The sequence below is a fragment of the Dermatophagoides pteronyssinus genome, unplaced genomic scaffold, assembly GCF_027571235.1.
Source record: "Dermatophagoides pteronyssinus isolate colony J.1.1.1.1 unplaced genomic scaffold, Derpt_VIB-CSIC_2022.12 sq0030, whole genome shotgun sequence".
NCBI classification, from domain to species: Eukaryota; Metazoa; Arthropoda; class Arachnida; order Sarcoptiformes; family Pyroglyphidae; genus Dermatophagoides; species Dermatophagoides pteronyssinus.
The window spans coordinates 76192-99976 of NW_027461554.1; the positions used below are offsets into that span (position 1 = coordinate 76192).

General features: G+C 25.7%; 2 protein-coding genes and 1 long non-coding RNA gene across 14 annotated transcripts; all 3 read left to right on the forward strand.

The window, feature by feature from the left end:
* Positions 1 to 267: 267 nt before the first annotated feature.
* On the forward strand, positions 268 to 11841 carry LOC113789816 (neuropeptide CCHamide-1 receptor-like). 9 transcript variants are annotated; one of them, XM_075823531.1, is made up of 7 exons: positions 2749 to 3285; positions 3352 to 3466; positions 7344 to 7445; positions 7542 to 7591; positions 9145 to 10602; positions 10693 to 10956; positions 11770 to 11841. In XM_075823531.1, exons 5-7 carry the CDS (start codon positions 9355 to 9357, stop codon positions 11827 to 11829), a joined length of 1572 nt encoding a protein of 523 aa, XP_075679646.1. In that variant the 5' UTR covers positions 2749 to 3285; positions 3352 to 3466; positions 7344 to 7445; positions 7542 to 7591; positions 9145 to 9354; the 3' UTR covers positions 11830 to 11841. The 9 variants fall into 9 exon arrangements, with proteins under 9 accessions (XP_075679649.1, XP_075679648.1, XP_075679646.1 ...); XM_075823536.1 differs by lacking the exon at positions 7542 to 7591 and having other exon boundaries at positions 11765 to 11841; XM_075823527.1 differs by lacking the exon at positions 7542 to 7591.
* A 4734-nt stretch (positions 11842 to 16575) lies between these two features.
* LOC142645940 (uncharacterized) lies at positions 16576 to 17424 on the forward strand. The gene is made up of 3 exons (XR_012846959.1): positions 16576 to 16968; positions 17044 to 17121; positions 17219 to 17424. It is a non-coding gene; the product is annotated as an uncharacterized LOC142645940 (long non-coding RNA).
* A 2629-nt stretch (positions 17425 to 20053) lies between these two features.
* Positions 20054 to 23238, forward strand: LOC113789547 (acetylcholinesterase-like). 4 transcript variants are annotated; one of them, XM_075823525.1, is made up of 4 exons: positions 20058 to 20911; positions 20993 to 21943; positions 22056 to 22545; positions 22761 to 23238. In XM_075823525.1, exons 1-4 carry the CDS (start codon positions 20653 to 20655, stop codon positions 22915 to 22917), a joined length of 1857 nt encoding a protein of 618 aa, XP_075679640.1. In that variant the 5' UTR covers positions 20058 to 20652; the 3' UTR covers positions 22918 to 23238. The 4 variants fall into 4 exon arrangements, with proteins under 4 accessions (XP_027194901.1, XP_027194900.1, XP_075679640.1 ...); XM_075823526.1 differs by having other exon boundaries at positions 20061 to 20674; XM_027339100.2 differs by lacking the exon at positions 22761 to 23238 and having other exon boundaries at positions 20054 to 21943; positions 22056 to 22306; positions 22396 to 22536.
* The last annotated feature ends 547 nt before the right edge of the window (positions 23239 to 23785 follow it).

Below are 23785 nucleotides of genomic sequence, written 5' to 3' on the forward strand. Positions count from 1 at the left end.
TTGGTTTCTCTTCAAATATTGATGACCATGAATTTTATGGCCACCAACATTAACATTAACATTAACATCATCGTCGTCGAGAAAATTTGTTTTACACATTCGTATTTTTTTGGATTCTATCATCAACAACAACATAATCGATAATTCCGATATGATATATCATCATCATCGTTGTTGTCGACGTCGTCAGATTTATTAATCATTAATGAGAAAAGAAGAAAAGAAACGAAAAACATTAATAAGAATTATATGAAGAATTTATTTTTTTTTTTTTACAAAAAAAAAACGGTAAATAAAAAATTTCTAAACTTTTTCAAATTGAATTTTTTTTTTTCGAAATAGACATGCGTACTTGTGAGAAAAAATAAACATTTTTTTTACGTTATAACCTAATGTTTTTCCACTTTCTACCTCTATCTATCTATCTATAATCTAAATTGATTCAATTTTTTTTTTAAAACAAAATTACAACAACAAAAATGTCATCGACGATGATGATGATGATGATCATCATCATTTTCATTATTTATCAAAATTGTAAATCCATATTGAAACAAAGTAAAATGTGGGTGCTTATATGGGTTTTACATAAATTCATTGGATACAAATATTCAATCATTATCATCATCAGCGTTAAAATTGTCGAATTAATATATTTATATCAAGGATTTTATTATTATTATCATCATTATCATTGTTGTTGTTGTTTTTCTGTCGTCAACAACAACAACATTGACTGACATTGTTTAATGATTATTGAAACAAAAAAAGAAATATTGTCTTTTTTTCATTCATTCATTCATTGATTAATATTAGTAACTTTGAACTAAAAAAAACCGATCGACATTTAATATTTCAAAAAAAAAAAACAAAATAAAAAATATTTAACGATTTGACGATATGACGATTCTATCATTCATTGACACAAACATAAACCAAAGAGAGATATAGAGAGTGGGAAGTGTAGGAAATTCATTCAACAAACAGAATTTTTTTTTTGAATTTTTTTTTCTTCTTTGAACGAAAATAAAACTCATCTGTCTTCTGTTTTTTGTTTTCAGTTATTCAATCAATTTTATTTTAGTTTATCAATGATGATGATGATGATGAGAAAACTCGTTATATTACAGTGAATTTTTTACAGTTTTTAAAACTTTGATTTGTTTTTGTTTTTGGTTTGAGAACCATAAATATATTCATGGTTGGTTCGATAGACAGCATATTATTCTTATTCACATTAAACAGTGTGTATGTATGTTTGTCTGGTCGAAAGATTTATGATCATTTTATTCGTTTTGCAATTACAAAGTTTGAAACAAATTCAATAAACTAAGAAAAAAAAATCTATTTGAATTTCATTTCATTTCATTTTTTCTCTTTTCTATAATAATTACCGTTCATTTTTTTTACCCGATTTTATTCGACTTAAGCTTTTTGTTTTTCTCAGTGTTTTTTTTTCAGTTCTTTGTGTTTCAGTATGTGTGTGTGGGTGTTTTTTGATCTCGGAATTTTTCTTTTGTAACTTTTTTTTTCGATTTTACAAAAGAATTCGGAATTCGGAGAAAAAATTCTTTTTTCGTTTTTCCAAATAACTTCTGTATCACTGTTCACATTTGTTTCGATTAATAAATTAATTACAATTTTTTTTTTGAAATGATCAGCAATTAATAAATTAATTACAATTTTTTTTTTGAAATGATCAGCAATTTGGTTTGTTGTTGGAATGAGAGAAAGAAAAAAACTTGATGAATAATTTTTCCATTTCAACTTTATTTCTGCCTGAAAGCAACAAATATTTTTTTTCACCACCATCATCAATAACAACGAAGAAGAAATTCTTAAAAACATCATCATTGAATGGAACAAAGTGAAACAAAAAAAGTGAAAAATTGACACAATTTTTTCATCATCAGAAACAAAAAAAAAGGTATGGCTAATTCATTCAAGTGAATGAAGATGAAAGAAAACTAATCAAATTTTCATCATTAATCAGTTTTTATTTTCAAAAAAACAAAAATCAATTATCAATTTTGAAGTACAAAATTTCTGTTTTTTGACATTTATCCTTTTCATTATGCTTTGTTTATGTTAATTAACTAATGATGATATTTGATGAATTGAGAAAGAAAATACAAAAACTCTATTCAATTCTTTATATTTGATTCTAATTACATTGATCAATCGATCAATCTTTAGATCGATCAATCGATCGATCGATGATAACCAAAATGATAATCGTTTATCATCGATCTATCTATCTATTTATTAATCGATTGAATTCTTTGATTATATTATATTACTAAAATAATTATAATAATCAATGAATGAATGTTGAACACAGCTGAATTTTTTTTCATCATTATTAGTTGCAAAAAGTTAGGAATTTCTTCTTTCTTCTTTCTTTTTATTATTGAAATGCCCGTAAGCAAGAATTTGAAGAAATTTGTTTCGGACGAAAAATAAAGATGTATTAATACAAACTGAGAGATGTAGAGAGAGGTAGTAAGTAACCTGTTCACCTTGTTCATCATTATCATTAAGCAACCGAAATATAAATAAAAAATTTATTCACTTCTTTATTTTAATGATAAAAATGTTTTCATTTACTTCGTTAACACTTTAACTCTCTCTCTCTCTCTCTTTCTCTCTCTCTTGCTTTTTCTCTTGATTCGATTATCGAATATCGATTATTTTTTGAAATTCAAATGAACAACAACAACAACTTAAAAGAAAGCTACATTGCAATCAACAACAATATTCTCAACATACATTTGAAGAAAGTAAAAACAAAATTCATGTCGCTTAATTTTGAAAAAAAAATAAATTATTTCTGGACAATTTTCTCTATCTCTCTCTCTTTCACACACTCATTTCTGATGTATCATCCATCCATCCTGATCATATGATCGATTTTATTTGCTAGTGATGATAACCATCATCGATGATTATTTTTTTATTCAATTTTAGAATCTTTTATTATTGCTTGCTTGATTATTTGCATTCTGATTCTAATTTCGATTCACGATGTTTGAAAAAAACAATAAAAAAACAGTGTGACACAATTTTTTGTTTTTGTTTTTGTTTTTCTCAGTAAACAATCTAATAAATTTCTAAATCATCCGACTATCTTTAACATACACACACAAAGTGAATATTTCATTAGTGTGAGTATTCATGATTTCAAATGAATTTCCAAAAAAAAAAAAAAAAAAAACAAAGAAAAGAAAAGAAAAGAAATTGTATCCGAATTTTTTTCAAATTCAAATTGAATCAGATTGTCGAATTGTAATTGTGTTTTTTTGTTTTTTGTTTTTGTTTTTTATTTTTACTTTTGTTTCTGTTTTGTTTCAGGAATTTATGAAAAACAAAAAATTCCAAACAGGGCAAATTTTATTGTCTATATGGTTCTAGATTGTATCATCATTTTGTCTTTTGTTGTTGTTTTATATTCATTTCATCAAAATAAGTAAGTATATCTATCTATCTATATCTACTGATGATGTTATTGTTGTTGTTGTTGTTGTTTATTATCGGTGTATGTGATTCAAATACCAGATTAGTTGTTGTTATTTGAATTTTTTTTTTGTTTCCTCATTATATTCTGCATTTAAATGATAATGATAAGAAATATTTATTTTGGAAAAGATTTTTATTATTATTATCTTTTTTTTTTTAAGCAGAGATTTTCGTTTGCAACGAGAATGAAAAAAAAATTCTATTTGAATTTTAATATTTTTTTTTTCTTTTTAAAATCCAAATAGAAAAGAATTTAGCTAAGATTTTCAATATAATTTTCTGTCTGACTTTGTTCAGTTTGGTATTTTTAAAAATTCCATTAGGAATCTATTTTCAGGTTTATAGTATTTTAGGATCAATTTCGATATTTGAATCAATCGATATATTTTTTTTCAATATTTTTTGTTAATAATTCTTCAATGTTAATGTTTTTCGTTTTTATCTTTCTCTCTCTCTCTGTGTGTTTGGACATTCAATGATTGATTATCGATTTTTTTTTCATCTATCCAACCAATAATAATAATAATATCAATAAATCACAAACATACGACAAACATATTGAATATGTTAATCATTTTTATCTATCTATACAGCTGTCATTTAGTTAGTTTTTTTCCCAGTTTCTTTTTTATATATTTGTGTCATAATTTTTTGTTTTTTTGAAATTATATTTATAGTTATGTTCCAGAATCATCATTATTATTTTGATCTAAATAATAAAATAAAAAACAAAAATTATTTATGTTTAACATGTTTTGTAATATAATAATTATAACAATTGATTAATTATGACATTTTTTTTTGTTTTGTTGTAAATTATTATTATTATAATTATCATTCAAACATAAATAATTTTTCCGTCAGCATATGTCTATTTCATTGATTATAATGATAATTATAATGAACGAAAAGGAGAGAGAAAGAGAAATGGATAGAATATATGAAGAATATTCTTCGTTCGCCATGTGTGTGTGTGTGTGTGTTACCAAAAATTTTCTTATTTTCATCATCATCAACAACATCATCTGCTTTTTATGATACATAGAAACATATCATTCGTGGTTGAACAAATTTTTATAATTTTCTCTGATGATAATGTTTATGATGATAGTGATGATGATTATGGTAATATTATGAATCAAAGTAATGATGATAATAATTTCTAGAATTTGTAATTTTTTCTCTTTACATTTTCAGTAAAAACATTATTCATTGTACATAATAACCAACAACAACAGCTGGTCAAGAAGAAAAATAAAATAAATTAACACTGTATATATACATTACACAGAAAGGTCATTTTGGGTAATATTTTTTTTTCCTGATAGGGTTTGAATCTATTATTTACATTCTCTGTTCTGTTATTATAAATGTATTATACATTATTACATTATAGTTTAGAAAGCAAAAAAATTTCATCATCATCAACGTCATAAAATACAAATTATTATAACCGATAATCCTTCAAATATAAATATCAATCCAATAAAGAAGAAAAAAAAGAACAAAACAAAAACCAAAAAATTATAATTGGATTTGTTTGATTCTGGAAAAATGAAAAGAACAAAAACAAAATACAAAATCAAGTTTATCTGATGTTGTTTTGTTCGTTTGTCTGTCTGTTTGTTTGTTTGTTTGTTCGGTTGGTTGACATTCCATTTGTCGTGAATATATCATTTTTAATTCATAATAATAATGATGATGATTTTTTAAGCTTTTTATTTTTATTTTTTAAAAAAAAGCACCCAACCAAAGCTGGAAGCTGCCATTAAAACAAACACACACACACACATAGAAAATGGCAAAATAATCAATCAATTTTATCATCATCATCATCATCATCATCATTATTATTATAAACATTGAAGAAAATCATTATAATAATAATGATGATGATAAGTGATTAATTCTGTATATATTGAAAATGATGATGATGATGATGATGCTATAGAAATTCTATGTAATCAATTTTTGTTTTTGTATTTTTTTTTAGTACAAAAAAGTAGTTATTAATTTCTCGTTTATTAAGTGGATGAATATTTTTTTTTTAGTTTCGTTTTATAGCCAAGAATTCTTTACAAACAATCATCATGTAAATCCAATATATGATGATGATGAGTACAGAAAATTTGTTAAGAGATTCATCAGTGTCTTTGGCTGCTGGCAATTTAATTCAATGCATCATCATCCTGATCATAAATTTGATGATGATGATGATTGGAAAAAAAAATTCGCTTGATGAAATCGGGCTGAAAAAAAAGATAATCATTGATTTGTTGTGAATTTATAATTTTGAATGAGAAAATAAACTCGAAATTCAATATTTTATAGCTCAAATTTCTGATTGAGAAAATTGAAAAATTCACTATATATTCACTTATATCGATTCAATAAAATAAATATTTGAATATTTTCTTTTCAATAATGATAATAATATTCGAAATTCTTGGAATAATTTCAGGAATTTTTTTTTCTCTCTCTCTCTCTCCTATAGATATGATTATTAATTTCGTTTTTTTCTCTCTCTGTGTATTTCATTGATCATTTTTCATGTTTTTTTATAGGAAATAAATCAAAAAATGAAAAAAAACAAGCAATCTCTATGTAAATAGATTTTAATCATCAATTCATTCATTCAATATTTCAAGGTGCAAATTTTAATCATCAAATTCAAATTCAAAAAGAAATCAAATATAATGAAGTAAACATAAAAAATTACAATTTCATTTTATAGTAGGCAATTTAATTAGTATTCAATTTCTATACACAATTTTTTAGATATCAATTTTCAAATAGAAAATATAGGATTAAGATTGATAATAAAATCATAATATCCCCTAAAGCAATATTTAGCATCATTTTTTTTTCTTGTTTTTTTTTGTGCTTTTAAATGTCAAAGATATATAACCGGTTGCATCTTTTTCTAAAACAACAACACTAAACAAATCAATTTAATGCAGATTGTTCATCATTGATAATAATTTCATGTTAATTTTCCTAAAACAACAACAAAAACAAAATCACATTAAATCGACCAATAAAAGTTTTGAACAAGCAGAAAAAAAAATCTACTGTATATAAAACTTTTATCCCATTATTTCTAAATCAATTTGCGTAATTCATAAAGCTAATTAGAAAAACAAAAACAAAAACAAAACACCAACAACAACAACGGATTGCATAAATCTAATGTGTCAAATGTTTTTTTTTGCTGTTGAATTTTGATTTTAATTGAAAAGTGAGTGAATAAATGAATGAACGAAATGCCAAAATAAAAAATGAATTCTATGAAACAATGAATAACAAACCGGATTCAAACAACAAAACAAAAAAATGTTCATTCATTATCAATGACAATGTTGGTGTTTTTTTTTCCTGGGAAAAACCGCATTGAATGATTTTGTTCTTTTTCTTTTTTGTTTTGTTTGAAAATATGTTGATCAACATTCAAAACAAAACAAAACAGATTACTTTCAATAATGATGATATTTTTCCTTTTTGATTTTGTTTTGTTTTTTGACAAATATTCATTCATAAATTGATTAATATAATCATTATCGATTAGAAGAGAGTGAGAGAGAAAACAAAATTGATTGATTGATTGAAAATTTTAGCCAAATAACAAGTGTTGAATGAATGAATGGAATATCGATCAATCGATTGATCGATTTTATCAGTGTTTGATCGTTTGTGTGTATAGAAAATTGCAAAAAACAATTCACTTTTTTTTGGTAATTAGATTATCGATATCGAATATTGATCATCATCCTCATAATCAATATATCTGAAATGTATCTTTTCATTTTCATTTTCTTATTTAATCTTAGTTTTTGTATTTTCGTAAATTCATTTTGACGACTACGACTACAACAACAACAACCGACGATAATCGTGAAAACGAAAAACGAAAATCAATTATTTGTATAACGGTAAGTTTATTTGTTGTATTAATCAACATGAAAGCGAGAAAAAGATGGAAAAAATTTGATTAATCTTATCTTTGTTTTTGGCTTAATATTACGCAGGTATAAACCAGGTGTAGGTGTATATTTGAATTATCTTATGACGAATTTAGGTGTGTAATGTTTATTCTTATTATTATTATTATTATTTTCGATTCAAAGTCATTGCCATTCATACAGATAAATAGATAGATAGATAGATTACACCTTGAAACTTACGTAAGTGTTTTATTTGTTTATGCGTGTGTGTGTGGGTTGTAAATAATAACAATAATAATAATAACATTTGGTTCGATAATTTTTGTTATTTACAAAAAAAATAAATAATAATAATAATATTTATTCGTTCACGTTACATTTTTGAACCAAATTTCATTATTAACTTATGTTTAGTTTGTTTATGGTTATGGTTTGTTTATTGTACTTGAAATTATTTTCTTTTTCTTTTTCTTTTTTTGTAATTTCACATTTTTTGGTTTTGTTTTGTTTGATTTCAATTATAATTTTCAATTTATTTTTTTTAAAAAAAAACCACACAAAATTCTCTTTCCAAATCCAAATGGGAAGAATGAATTTTCATTTATTCATCCATTCATTGATTCTGTGCTGCAAGAATTAATCATTAGAATTATTTTTGGTGATTGAGAAATTGCTGTCATTTTTTTCCTGTTTGTTTGTTTGTTTGTTTGTTTGTTTGTCTGTCTGTCTGAGTTTGATAGAATTACAAAAAAAAACTAAAATACATTCAGTCAAATTCATTATTTTATTTTTGCTGTTGTCGCTGCTGCTGTATCCAAAATTGAATGATCATCAATAATGAAAATTTAAAGACAGAGTGAGAAAAAGAAGAAAATAATAATAAAGAATTTTGATTGAAATTGATTTTGATTTTACCACCACATTCACATTAATTGTCATTTTCATTTAAACGAGAAGGAAAAAAAGAAAAAAACAACAACAAATTCTTCAAGTCACATTCACAAATGTCATTATCATTATTATTACTTTTTTTTATATGTGTAATAAGGATATTATTTGTATTGGAAAAAAAGAATGAAAAGATTTTGTTTATTGAATGAATGAAAATTTTATGCCTTGAAGGGGATCGATTCTGATTCTGATTTTCTAATCTTTTCGATTTAAATTGTTGATTTGTATTGATTTTCTTTATCTTAATTTTTTTTCTATTTGATTTGTGAAATCATCTAATGTGAAATTAAGAAGAAATTTGTTTTTTTTTCGTCCGGAAAACTCTTCTAATTGAATTCATTCTTCTAAATGGATAAAAGATTAGTTTTTTTTCTGTCTTTTCAATGCATTTTCTATGCATTTTTAAAAAAAATTTTTAAGAAAAAGTGCACACGTATTTTTGTCTTTGCACTTTTTCCCATAAATAAAATTCTATTTAAACATTAAAATTTAGCCATTTTCATTCGTTCATCAACTTAACCCTAAATTGATCAATGTTGCGAATAAAAAAAAATGTTAAACTAAAATGCTAACAAAAAAAACTAATTGAATCGAATATTGATATATTTTCCATTTCATTTTCACTTTTGCACATTTTTTTTTGTTGCTCACATACTTTTAATTTGATTGTCATTTCATTTATATCCGAAAAAAACTATTATTAATTGACAAAAAAAAAAAATCCTTTTATTGACAGATAACTTTTTGCTGAATTTAAAAACATTCCTCCTGAACATTTGAACATTATCATCATTGTCATTGTCATTGTCAATGTTTGGTTGAATGGTCTGATTATCAAATGTATTGAATGAAAAAGAAAACTATTACAATTGATCTCAATTGATTTTCAAAATTAAAGTGAAACTTGTAATCCAAATATTAATCGTTTTCAACATTCATTTTAAAAATGGATCCAATTATTAACAATAATTTTACAACAACATTTATGAATTTAAATCAATCATTATCACCATCATCATATTATCATTATACTTCTTCACCTCATTATGATTATAATAATAATCATAAACATTATCTTCATGATCATCATCATCATCATTATCAACAACAACATAATAATCATTTAGTTCATGATTTACAATCACAACAACAACAACGACAAAGTGATAGTAATATAATTAGTGTAAATAGTGAAAATGTAATAAATAGTTTAAAAAATTTATTCAATGAATTACATAATATAAATTTAACTGTAAATATGATGAATAATGGTAATGGTGTTGGTGTTGGTGGTGGTAATGACATGTTCATCAATACAAATATGAATAATAATAATTATAATAATCAACATCATCATCAAAATAATGAAAATAATAATAATGAAACATTATCATCATTATTATTATCATCATCAATACAAAATAATGATAGTGATCATAATGGTTATATACCATATGAAAGTCGACCTGAAACATATATAGTGCCCATTATATTTTTATTCATATTTGTTATTGGTACAATTGGTAATGGTACTGTAATCTATATATTTTATCAACATAAATCAATGCGTACAGTGGCCAATGTTTATATATTATCATTAGCGATTGGTGATTTAGCCATGATATTAATAACCGTACCATTTGTAAGCACAATTTATACATTTGAATCATGGCCATATGGTCTGGCTGTTTGTAAGATAAGTGAATTTGCACGTGATCTTTCTATTGGTGTTACGGTATTTACCTTGACTAGCCTAAGTGTACAACGTTATACAGCCACACATCATCCAATACGTTATCTATCGCATAAAGGACGTACAACATTAACACAGGCAAATACATTTATATGGTTTTTAGCAACAATTTTGGCCATACCTGGAGCTTATTATTCATTCATCATGAAAGTTGCCGTTAATGATAATCATACAATAAATGTTTGTTATCCATTTCCATCACAATTAGGTGATTGGTATCCTAAAACAATTGTTATGATCAAATTTTTAAGCTATTATGCAATACCATTGATTATCATAACAATATTCTATTCATTAATGGCACGTAGTCTAATACGTACTACAGAAAATCCTGTTTGCAATAATGATTCACATAATAAATTATTAAAAAATCGAAGAAAAATATCACGAATTGTACTTGGTTTGGTTGTCATATTTGCCATATGTTTTTTTCCTAATCAGGTAAGCTAACATACAATCCATTTATAATGTATAATTAACCGTTTTTGTTTTATATTTTCTATATATTTTTTTAATTTATTTATTAAACAGGTTTTTATGCTTTGGTATCATTTTAATGCAAATTCAAATGAAAATTATAATACATTCTGGCATATATGGCGTATAATTGGATTTGTATTATCATTTTTAAATTCCTGCCTAAATCCAATCGTATTATGCTGTATAAGTGGTGTATTTCGTTCACATTTTAAACGTTATATATTTGCTTGTTGTTATTCAAATGTACAACGATCAAGAGAAACAAGTATAACGCCTGGATTCCGTTCGATTAATTCGATCGATCTCAACACTAAAGTATGATCAATAAATTTTTGTTTAGAAAAAAAATAAATAAATGCTCAACAAAATCCCGGCAAATTTTCTTTTTTATTTTTTGTTTCTCTCCACATTTTCATTATAATTATAATTTTTGTTTTGTTTCATTTTTATTTTTGTTTGGACCAAAAATTTCATTAAAATCACTTCAAATAAAAAAATTGAATTCAATAAATCAATTTATTAATGGAACCAAAAAAAAAAAATTTTTTGAATTGATAAATTTTCATTTTCTAATTTCATTTTTCTTTTCTTTCTTTTCTTTTTCTTTTCTTTTCTTATTTCTCTTCACTTTTTTATCCTCTATTCTTTTTTATCTTTTTTATTTTTCTCCAAAAAAAACAAACAAAATTTTTCTTTAAAAAAAAAAAAACAAAACAAAAATTTTGATCAACAAAAATTCTGCTGAATTTCACTGTTTGCTACGGATTGGTGACCAAAACGAATCACCCACACACACACACACAAACGCAAAATTACAAAACACCAAAAAATAATTACAAACCACCCACATTCAAAAAAAAAAAAATTAATAATTACGTTTGCATTGCATGTTTTTTTAACATTACACCACACATCACCAACACACCATTATAATTAAATTGATAATTATAATTATTGTTTTATTTTTTTTTGAAAAAAATGATATCAAAATACACCTGTGATATGAATATTATTATTATTGAATTGTAAATATTTAACTTTTCTGTTGGTTTATTTTTATCTTTATTTTATTATTTTGTAAAAAAACAAAAATTTAATTAATTAATTTGAAACTTTCATCTAGGACAGTCAAAGTGGCCAGATATTGACCAAAACAACAAGCCTATAATGAATCGTATAACGTTATAATGATATTTTTTTTTTAAACAAAACAAACGCAAATCAAATAATCAGAATTTTTTTGGTTGAATTCATTATTATTGTTGTTGTTTTTTTTTCTTCTGTCAAATGATTTAGGCACCATGCACAAACACAGACAAAAAGAATTTTTTTTAGGAATCACCAATATCATCAATCTCGTCAGATGTCGACAATGCATATCATCGTTCAAAACAAAAACACAAGAAAAAAAAATCCAAATCATCAATTTGTAATTTGAATTTGTTTTTTTACAACTTTTTTCTTCTCTAAAAAAAGAAAAATTATCAAAAATTTAAACAAAACAAGCAAACAAGCAAAAATATTACATAATTTACAATGGATTTTACATTTTTACATATTTCTTTTGCAATTTTTTTTTCAATCACCAATGGATGGATGAACACGATATTCACACAAATTATTCAATACACATAACACACCTTTCACACATTGGAGCTTCATGAAATTCTCATCAAATCAAATCAAATAATCGATCAACATAGATCAATCAATTGATCGATCGATTGCTTTACTTTAATTCTGAAGAAAAAAAATAAAATTTATCAAACCAAAACAAATAAAAATACTGAACAAAATCAATTTTATCTTTATATTTACAGCATTTACAGTATCAACCATTTATATCATTGTTGTTGTTATTTCTTTATTATTTCGTTATTTTTTTTTTTTTTTTTTTTGAAAAAAAATATTTTCCTTTTTGCTTTATTTTCATTAACATCAATGGTTTCTATTATTATTATTTTTTTTTTGTTTTGTTCTTTGTTCAAATAAAATAAACAAGAATACTTTACAGAATTTTATGTGTGTGTTTCTTGAAAACTTTCCTATTTTCTGCCTTTCAAATAAAATCATTTCATATTTTTTTCAGGTTTCATTCAATCAGAAAAAAAAATATTTAATGTTTTGCGATTTTTGTTTTCTCTCGTTTGAATAGAATTGCAAAAAAAAATTTTGTTTAACGCGTTCGCTACCAGCGACGCATATATGCGTCGTTTATTTGCTGTAGTTCTATGTGTTTTTCGAAATCTCCGGTAGCGAACGCGTTAAAGAATCAAAAAGTGCGAAAATAACAGACATGACATGATTTTTTTAAAAGAAAACTTGTCAATTGAAAAAAAAAATATTTCAATGCGCAATTTTCAACAATTTTTTTGTTTTGTTCTTCGTTATACAACAAAAAAAAAATTCATTTCAATTCTGTCAGTTTCATCATATATACCGGGGTCAAGGAAGAAATTTTTTTTTCTTCTGAATTTTGATTTTTTTTTTCTTGGAAAAGGGTATCCTTGAATAAGATGTTGAAATTCTCCTTGTATATGTAACCATATCAACCAACCATTTTTTCTTGATCAGGTGTTCCAGGAACATAATTTGAAGTGATGAAAATTAACCCAAACGCACCCACATTCGTCCTGTGAAAAACACGCCCATTTGCAAAAATTGCTCTCCTGCGGCCATCACTCCGAACATTTTTGTGAAACTTGGCAAGATTATTCATCTCTTTATGAAGTCTCAAAAAAATGTCATTTGAAATTCTCAGGTTAGGGCATCAGAGGTCAAAGGGCAAAAACTCTCACGCCTCTCCAACGGGGTTTGGTTGCATTTTTTCTTTTGGGTCATCAAGATATTCAAGATCTTCACCTGATTTGAAGTTTTGAAGGAACTGTCAGTTGTGGCAGAGAAGTTATCGATAAAAAAACGAAAAATCAATACATTTTCCTTCCGGCGGTCTGGGCGTGTACAAATACAATTTCCGGTATGTTCCACATTTCTGGAGTGAACACGCCCCAACCGCCGGAAGGGTGTGCATTAAAATTCACCTTTTTATCGATAACTTCTCTGCCACAACTGGCAATTTCTTCAAAACTTCAAATCAGGTGAAGATCTTGAATATCTTGATGACCCAAAAGAAAAAATGCAACCAAACCCCGTTGGAGAGGCGTGAGAGTTTTTTGCCCTTTGACCTCTGATGCCCTAACCTGAGAATTTCAAATGACATTTTTTTGAGACTTCATAAAGAGATGAATAATCTTGCCAAGTTTCACAAAAATGTTCGGAGTGATGGCCGCAGGAGAGCAATTTTTGCAAATGGGCGTGTTTTTCACAGGACGAATGTGGGTGCGTTTGGGTTAATTTTCATCACTTCAAATTATGTTCCTGGAACACCTGATCAAGAAAAAATGGTTGGTTGATATGGTTACATATACAAGGAGAATTTCAACATCTTATTCAAGGATACCCTTTTCCCGGATATTGTTTTCTAGAAAATTTCTATTATTTTTTCCCTTTTCATATTGAAATATTTAACATTAATATTTTTATTCTTTCACTTTTACTTTCCTAGATAAACTTATTAAATTTTTCTCTCTTCGTAATACGCCCATTTCAATTTGTCATTGTTGTTGTTGTTGGCATTGATGATGGAAAATCATCATTTTTTTCTTTTTTGTTACATAAGTTTTTAGTCAATCTTGGCATACTTGCACTCATTCACTTTATCATATTAGACTTTTATATTGTTTTGTTTTTAACAGGCAAAAATAAGATTGAAATGACAGAATTTGCAACTACACTTTTTGCTGTTGTTGACAACATGTTTTATCGAATTATTTTTATGATATACAAACACACACACACACACAAGGTTTTCTCTTTCCATTTTTTGTTTTAGATTTCATTTTTCATCATGATGAAAAAGTAGAAGAATCTTCAGAATCAAGAAACAACAACAACAACAACGGACAAATAGTGTCATGTTGTGAATATCATTATTATTATAACGATATTAGTAAAAACAACAACAAAACGATAATCGGGTAAACTAAAGAAAACAAAAAAGTAAAAGATTTGAAAAAGACACACACACTTACACTGAATTATGCCAATAAAAAGGATGAGAAAGACATATAGAATTGTAAATATTCATCCATCTAGATAGATAGATAGATATACTTGAAAAGATGATGATGATGTTGTCAAAAACAATAACCAAACATCACAAGTTTATCTAGTTTGTTGTTTGTTTTTTTTCCTTGGTCAATTACAAAAAAGATGCGTTAAACAAAAGAAACAAAAAATATGCCTGAATAAATCTTATGAATGAAATGGAAACATTATCGAGAGAAAAAAAAATAGTAACAACAACAACAACAACAGCAAACATTTTGTATCCAATAAGGTTTCGAAGAAATTTTTTACCCAAAAAATCCAGTTAGGAATTGATGTTTGTTTGGAAATATTTTGCTCGAAAATGACATCCAAAAAAAAATTTGCTATTTTTAGCCAAATGTTTCAGGGTTTTTTTTTTGGTTTTCTGGTCACCACCAAAAACAGAAATAAATTAAACATCCTAGACTTAATTAATGATTCATTATGATGATAATGATGATCCACAAATAAAATGAAATGATAAATTTTCTTCTATTTTGACTATGGTTTCTGTCATATTTCAGTGATGATTTTTCCCTATAGTAGTAGAGACTAACCAGCCATACATACACCCACGCAAAAATATAAATATCAATTATAACTATGATAAAAACAAAAATTTGAATTAGTGTCATATGCAATGATGATGAATGTTCCATTATCATCAACAACAACAAACAAACAAACTCTTTATTACCGTATTGAATTAATCGATTATGATGATGATGATGATGATCGATATACAATCGATATTGACATTGATTTATTGAATTTTTTGCTGTTTTTTTATTGATTCTTTTTGTTCTTTGGCCAAATACTGAAATTACTGAAGATTTTATCTTGATGTTTTTTTTCAGTAAAAAAAGTTTTCCGTTTTTTTTGTTGTTGTTGTTTTGGCTGTAAAACAAAAATTATTATTTTAATTTTACGGAAGTTGGCCAAAATCGTGAACAACAACAACAACAAATACTACAAGAACATCATCATAATCATAATTTTTTTTTTACAATTTTCAATCAATCAATCAAACATCGATCATCAAATATTCAATATATACAATGATTATCATAATCAAAGTAATAGAAATTGATGTGAATGAAAAATTCATTTTTTTTCTTTACATTTCGGGGACCTGTATAATTATATTATATAAAAAACATGGGCCCATGAAATTGATTTAATTTCATTAAGGATAAGTGAGAAATTTTCCCATAAATTTCATTGTGTGTGATAGAGAAATGAAAGTTTCTTTTCGTTTAACCTTTTTTTTCACAACATTATGATTGTATAATTCAAATTCATAGATTGGTCGTGAAACAGATTGATTACAGCAATATTTTTCTCTCATTCATATTCACTCACTCATTCACTATTATCCTTTTTTTTTAAAAAAAAAACTTTCACACATTTCCAGGTTTGTTTGGCCATCAAAAGTTATATAGAAAAAAAATCATGAAAAATAAACACATATTAGGAAACATTTAACATTGGATGTTCGTTTTTTTGTTGGTGTCGCGTGGTGTTTTACGACGTTGATATTGATTTTTATTTTGTTCGTTTTGTTGTTTGTTAAATTATATCCGGTTATCATTGAATAGTTAATGGATTTTTTTCTTCTCCTTGATAATTTCTTTTCCGGCAAATGAAAAGTCTGAATTTTTTTTTGGCATTGAATTTTCTTTTTCACTTCTCTTTCTCTCCCCTGATATAGATGATGATGGTAAATTATTTCATCATTTTTATCAAGAAATTTCCCCCCCCCTTCCCAAAAAAAAACAAATGAGATTTTTAATCAAAAAAAAAAAAAAAAATCCTGGAATGGATCAATAGAAAAAAGAAAACTAAAGGTTCAAAGTTACAAAGTCAGTCACGGTTAACAGAACGGATGATGATAATAATATGATGTGATACGGTGTAATTGATCGCCAATCGATTTTTAAATAAAAAAATCGTTTTCATTTTCATTTTCAATTCAATGAAAACGAAAACGTAGTAAAAAGGAAAAAAAATTAGCAACGATGTAATATGATGAGCCATGTTTTTTTTCATTTATTTGAGATTGACGGTCATCTGGCCATTGACATTTGAAACGTTTTTTATCTCTCCATATAATTATTATTATGTTTTTTTTTTCATATATATGCAAACAACATATATAAATATATACCATATATCCAAGTAATATGATTTTTCTTTTATAATGACTTCCTGATTTTTTTTTCTTCTTCTGATTTTATAACCATTGCCCGTAAGTTAGTGACGATCAACAAACAAAAAAAATCGATGATAATGAAGGACAAAATTACAAATAAATAAAAATTCAAGTCCAAAGTAAAAAAAAAAATTTGATAAAATCTTTGATTAAAAATATAAAAAAAATTGTTTTTGTTTTTTTGTTTTTGTTTGACAAATATCGTATCACGGTCAGCATCATCATTGGTATCTGATCTGATTTAATGGAAAAATGAAATCATTAAATCCATTGATCATTGTGATGATCAATGTGTGGTGGATGGATGGCCCAATTTTCATCTCTTCAAAATAAAATAAAATTAAAAAAAAATGATTATAAATATGGACCTTTAGGGGCCAAAAATTCAATTTCAAATTAAATTTTTATAAATGATATTTTTATATCCGAAATTTTTCTACTTTTTTTCTTGTTTACCGTGTTTGTTTGTTTGTTTGTTTTTCACTGACAACGATGACATTCATCCTTGATTGACATTGATATTATATTTTTTTCGTTTCTTCTCTGTTTATCCTTTTTTTTGTTTTCTTATTTTCTTATCGAATGTCATCATCATCAACAAAATGATGTCAACGAATAAAGATTGATTTTTCTTTCCTATTTCTTCATTCTAAAATATTCTTTTATTTTAGGTTTTTTTCATTTACTTTTATTTTCTTTGGAAATTTTTGTTTTCATTCGTAAAAAATTTTCATTTGTTTGTTTACCAACGTTTAGGTTTGATTATTCATTTACTGAAAAAACAAATTTTCCAAATAAATATTCAAATTTTCATGCATATATGCTTCTTGGTTCAGCAATGAGAATGATTTTTATTTTTTGTTGAAAAAAATAAAATTTAGAAAAAAAAACGATAAATAAACATAAATTTAAATGACAAAAAAAAATCAAATTGCGTATATGGAATCAAATGATACAAATTCGGTGGGGAAAAACTAACCAGGTTAAGCTTTCTTTTTTAAAAAAAAACGAACCAGATTTTTTCCCCCTTCAAATCCAATTGGGACAGAATGATTGAAAAATTGTAAAAATTTCAAAAAAGTTGGAAAAAATCTGAATTTGAAATGAAATTCCAGAATTTTCTTTTGTTCAACGAAAAAAAAATCCATCAGATAATGATTTCCTGCATTTCTTTTTGTTGTTGCTTCTTTTTGTCCATTGTTTTGTATAATGATTATTGAAAATTATTCAAAAAAAAAAAAAAAAAATTTCTCATTGTCAAATGAGAAAAAAAAAACTACAAATGAATAATTCTTCAATCAATCGATTCTATGACAATCGACAATCATATCGATTTTGAGATAATAATCATCATCATTGTATTTCCATCGATGTTTTCTTCTTCCTTTGTTTTTCCTTCGAATTAATCGATTATGACCATCAAAAAAACAAAACAGAAAAATGAATTTTGTTGTTGTTGTTGATGGTGTTGCCATTGTTGTTCTTATGAATGTTAATAATGATGATAATTTGAAAAATTATTTTATTGTTCATCAAGCCTTTTGATGTCCTTATTATTGTACAAGATGTCTTTTCTGTTTGTTTTGTTATTTTGTACATCGATTAAATTACATTGAAAACAAAACAAAAAACAAAACAAAATTGCTTGTTTTGATTAATAAATGATGATTATTATTATTTGTTGTTGTCGTCGTCGTCGTTAAATATTCGTAGAAATGCAAACAAACAAGAAAAAATTTTTTCCATAAATTTCAATGTTGAGTTTATGGAAAATTGAAATTTTTTTCTTTTTCAATTTTAAATTACTCATGGGATTTTTTGGAATATTTCTAGATAGAATGGAATTTGATTTCTTCTTTTGGATGTTGTTTATTGATCATCATCATCATCATCATCATCATCAATAAATGATTGCTTGATACTTTTTCGATGATGATGATGATGTAAATAAATACATTTTTAAAGTGAAAAAGAAAACAAACAAACGAACGAATATACCGGATATTTTGTCATTCAAATTACTTTTTTTTAAAATCAAATCAATTGAATTCAATGTCATTGAACATGTACTTTATTGATTGATTATTTGTTGTTGTTGTTTCTCATTAAATATCAACAACAACAACAATCGATTGAATTCAGATTTTAGATTAATTTGAATGGATTATCAACAACAACAAAATGGGAAATTTTCTTTTCCAATTATCATTATGATGATGATGATGATGATGACATAAACAACATCAGCAACAATAATAATGACGTTTATTGGTCAATGTCATTTGACTCTCAATTTTCCCATTTCCAAACAAAAAAAAAATCTCTACAATCTTAGTCTCTCTCTCTCTCTCTCTTCCTTTTTCACATTCACTGCGGATGAAAATAAAAATCTATACAACATCAACAACAAATCGATCAAATATTAAATACAGTGATATATCGTTTTACAAATTTAAAAAAATTATAAAATTTTGTAGGTGGAAAAATATTCAAAAATCAAATTACATGTTGATCATCCTGGTCTCTCTCTTTTTGGATCATCCAAAAGAAAATCTGTTTGTTTTTTGTTTTGTTTTGTGTGTTGAAATGATCAAATCATCAAATAATAGATATTATGAAATAGATTCATTGTGAAAATATTTCGAAATAAAATTTCGAATGAACAAAATATTTTAAAAAAAGAGCTGTTGCCATTGAATAAGGAATGAACAACGTATGGCTTGAAAACGTACTGCAAACAAAAAAAAAAATGAAAATGAAAATAAAACCATAGAGAATGATGATTGGAGAAAACAAAACAAAACAAGAAGAGAAAATCAAATATATTTAAAAAAAAATCCATCCATTCATTTCCTCACATTGCAAACATTGTGAATGAATTTTTCTCAACGTAAATTTTTTTTCCAAATAAAAACCTGAGTTTGAATCAAATCAAATCAAATCAAAGAAAAAAAATGAAATAAAATTCAAGAAAAACAGAAAAAAATATACATCATTCAATAGTGCTAGGTTTTTCTTTTTTTTCTTTTCTTTTCTTTTTTTTTGTTGTTTGGATGTTAACAAAAACGACAACAAACAAACAAACAAATAACAAAGATTCATGTCATATGAAAAAAAATAATAATTTGAAAATTGGAAATAAATAATAATAATAATGATAATGATTTCAGTTGGAAAATCAGTTTTCATTTTCATTTTTGTATTTTGTATCCACAAATTGTGATGGTGCATCGACGACGACGACGACAACAACAACAAAAAAAACCATTCTAATTGATCATCATCATCATTGTCATTGTCAATTTCAACTTTGATCGATTAACATCAAGTGACGACGACAGCAACAACAGTGAATTATTTTAAAAATATAAATATTATTCCATCATAATGACGTTGATGATGATGATGATGATCAATATTGAAATTTTTGTTTACTATTTTTTTTTATTTAAAAAAAACTATTAAATCAAAATTTGTGTAGGTGTTTGTTTGTGTGTTCCAAACAGCAAAAAAAGTAAAAGTGAAAAAAGTGATTTTTTTTTTAATATTTTGATTATCAAATGTCAACTGAAACTAAAATTCATAAATTAAATTAAATCAACCTGTTAAAGTACTAGAGAATTTAAATTAAAAAAAAAATTCAACAAATAATGTTTCAAAGAAAACGTAACGGTAAAAAATGCCATGACGGTGGTATCGGTGTTGGTGGTGGATGTTGTGAAGATGATGATAATAGTAGTAATGATAGTAATAATAATGGCAGTTTATCTAGTCTAATTCTACGTTATTTTCTACTAATATTAATTGTTGGTGTGATTATTTATCAAGCATTTAATAATTATCATGTTATAACATATGTAAGCCATTCAGTGAAATCATTTTTTCGTGGTGATTTTGATAATATAATTGGTATTGTTGATGATAATTATAATAATAATAATAATAGTGATGATCGAAAAAATAATATTTATTATGTGCCCGGTGAAACAGAAATTTTAAGACATATGGTTATTAGAACAAGATTAGGTCGTTTACGTGGTTTTGTACAGAATGTGAATAATGTTGAAGTGCAAACATTTTTGTCCGTACCATTTGGACAACCACCAATTGATAAATTACGTTTTCGTCGTACAAGACCAATACGTAAATGGACTGGTATAAAAGATGCAACAGAATTTCCATCACCATGTATACAATCCGAATATACGCAACGTTTATTTCCTGTACATATTATCAATCAAAATGTATCCGAAGATTGTCTTTATTTAAATATTTGGAGTCCATTAGGTTCAAGAAATAAATCCGTTATGGTTATGATACATGGTGGATTATTTACAATTGGTTCAATAAGTGTTGATGAATATGATGGTCGTATGTTAGCGGCACATGGTGATGTTGTTGTTGTTACCATTCAATATAGATTGGGTATATTTGGATTTTTAGATCTTGATTCTGAACGTATACCCGGTAATATGGGTTTATTTGATCAAGCAATGGCATTAAAATGGATACATGATAATATTCGTTATTTTGGTGGTAATCCAAATTCAATTACATTATTTGGAACATCGGCCGGTTCGATTTCCATTGGTTTTCATATGTTTTCATCACATGCACAACGTTTATTTCAACGTGCCATATTACAAAGTGGTTCACCAATGTTATTAAAAGATGCATTTTTACGTGGTGAAAGTGTTGCTGAAAAATTTGCCGAAATTATTGGCTGCTATGAAAAAGGTAATCAAACAATATATGAAGATCCAGAACCGATTATCGATTGTATTGATCAAACACCATTTGATCAGATTTATAAAGCACAAGATGAAATTGTACAAGATAATCCGGTACCATTTATGCCAACAATACCAAGTGAATATATTGAAAGTTTAATTGGTGATTTTAATGATTCGATCAAATTATTTCAGAAACAAGTTTTAATGGGTAAGTACTGTTTGTTGAATGATTGATTGAATGATTCATACTTTTGTATGTAACATTGACAATGATAATGACATAACATAACATAACATTTGATTTTATTGAAAAAAAATAGGCTTCAATTTGAATGAAGGTGCATTAATGTTACATTTATCATATCCAAAAATTTATACACGTCATGATGTACCAAAACATAAGCTATTGAAACAAGTACAAAAAAGTGTTGTAACAATGGGCGTCGATTCAGGTCTAAAAGAATCAACAGCAACAGCAATGGCAAATCTATTAATTAGAAGTGATCATGAAGAAGATAATCCAATTGTATGGGCACGTAAAGTAGCTGATCTATTCAGTGATGTTATGTTTGTATGTCCTACATATCAATTTGTTGATAAATTATTATCATTAAATACAACAACATATCTATATCTATTTGCGCAACGTTCAAAAAATAGTAAATGGGGTGAATGGATGCAGGTAACACATCATGATGAAATTAATTTTATTATGGGACATCCTTTACGTTATCCATTACTTTATAATGATGATGATCGTAATGTTAGTAGTATTATGATTAAAACATGGACACATTTTGCACGTACTGGGTAAGTTTCTCTTTTTCATTCAAATAAAAACAATGATGATGAAAATCACATTCAAAAACCTCGGGGTCAAATCAATCTGATTGATCTTTTGTTATTTTTTTTCATTCATTTATTATTATTCTTTTTTTTGTTATTCAAATCAATCAATTAATTAATCGATTGTATCATTTTGATGAATCTGTCGTTTTTTTTATTTAAAAAAAAAATCTATCTAGTGAAATGCCTGAAACATTTTTTCAAGAAAAATGGCGCCCAACAATGTTGGAACAAAAAAATTTTATGCAATTAAAAGCCGGTGATATGCATATGGGAAATAATTTTCATAATGAATCCTGTGACCTTTATAATCTATTGGCAGATTATCTTAGTTAATTGATTGATTGATTGATTAATTTTTCAATCTAATCCAATCCAGCTATAGACAGAAAAAAAAGTTAACTCACGAACAACAAAAGAAAAGAAAAGAAAAAACATTTCAACATCTCATCATTATATAATCATCATCATCGAACAACAACAACAACAACAACAAAAATTATTTATTTCATCATCATCATTTTGAAATGGTCATTAAACTTGAAATTTTTTGATTTTGAAAAATTTGATTTTAGACTTTGTCTAATATTATACATTATTTCTCTCATTTTCATCTCAATAATTATTGTTTTTTTCTGTTGATGTAATTCTTTCTCATTGATTAATATTTTGAATTTATATTTAAATAAATTTTAAAAAAAAATTTATAAATAATTTTTCAAAGTAAAAGTATTGTTATTGTTATCGTTTTTTGCCATATGGAAATCGATTTATTTTTTCTCGGTGTTTCAGTTTTTATTTCAAATTTAAAAATAAATTTTCCTTCTAGTGGCTTCACTCCAAACTGAATTTTTCTATTTATTTTCGGTCCAAATCAATAGTCAACTGACTGACTGACTGACTTTGCTATCCAATTTGTTTTCATCGTCGTCATCATTAAAATCTAAATAAAATAGTACCACCGTTGTTCGTTGCCATTGGTATTTTTTCTGTTATCGTTTTGGGAATTTTTTTTTTTGGCAATTTAATTTTATTTTTCTCCATTTCCCATTTTCATTTGTTCAAATGGGAAATGGTAAGTATTACTAAAAAAAAGAAAGAAGAAGAAAAAAAAGTCAACTTCGATTTGTATCAATCCCGAACATTTATACAGATAAATCATTAGGGAAAGAATCTTTTTTTTTCAAGAATTTTTTTATTTTTT

Bases quoted from the DNA above. Each gene is read 5' to 3' on its own strand.
- LOC113789816 (XM_075823534.1), top strand. From the start codon at position 9,355: ATGGATCCAATTATTAACAATAATTTTACAACAACATTTATGAATTTA. The intron at 10,603-10,692 runs GTAAGCTAACAT...TTTATTAAACAG, and splicing joins TATGTTTTTTTCCTAATCAG to GTTTTTATGCTTTGGTATCA. The intron at 10,957-11,769 runs GTATGATCAATA...CATCTAGGACAG, and splicing joins CGATCGATCTCAACACTAAA to TCAAAGTGGCCAGATATTGA.
- LOC113789547 (XM_027339099.2), top strand. From the start codon at position 20,653: ATGTTTCAAAGAAAACGTAACGGTAAAAAATGCCATGACGGTGGTATC. The intron at 21,944-22,055 runs GTAAGTACTGTT...GAAAAAAAATAG, and splicing joins TCAGAAACAAGTTTTAATGG to GCTTCAATTTGAATGAAGGT. The intron at 22,546-22,760 runs GTAAGTTTCTCT...AAATCTATCTAG, and splicing joins ACACATTTTGCACGTACTGG to TGAAATGCCTGAAACATTTT.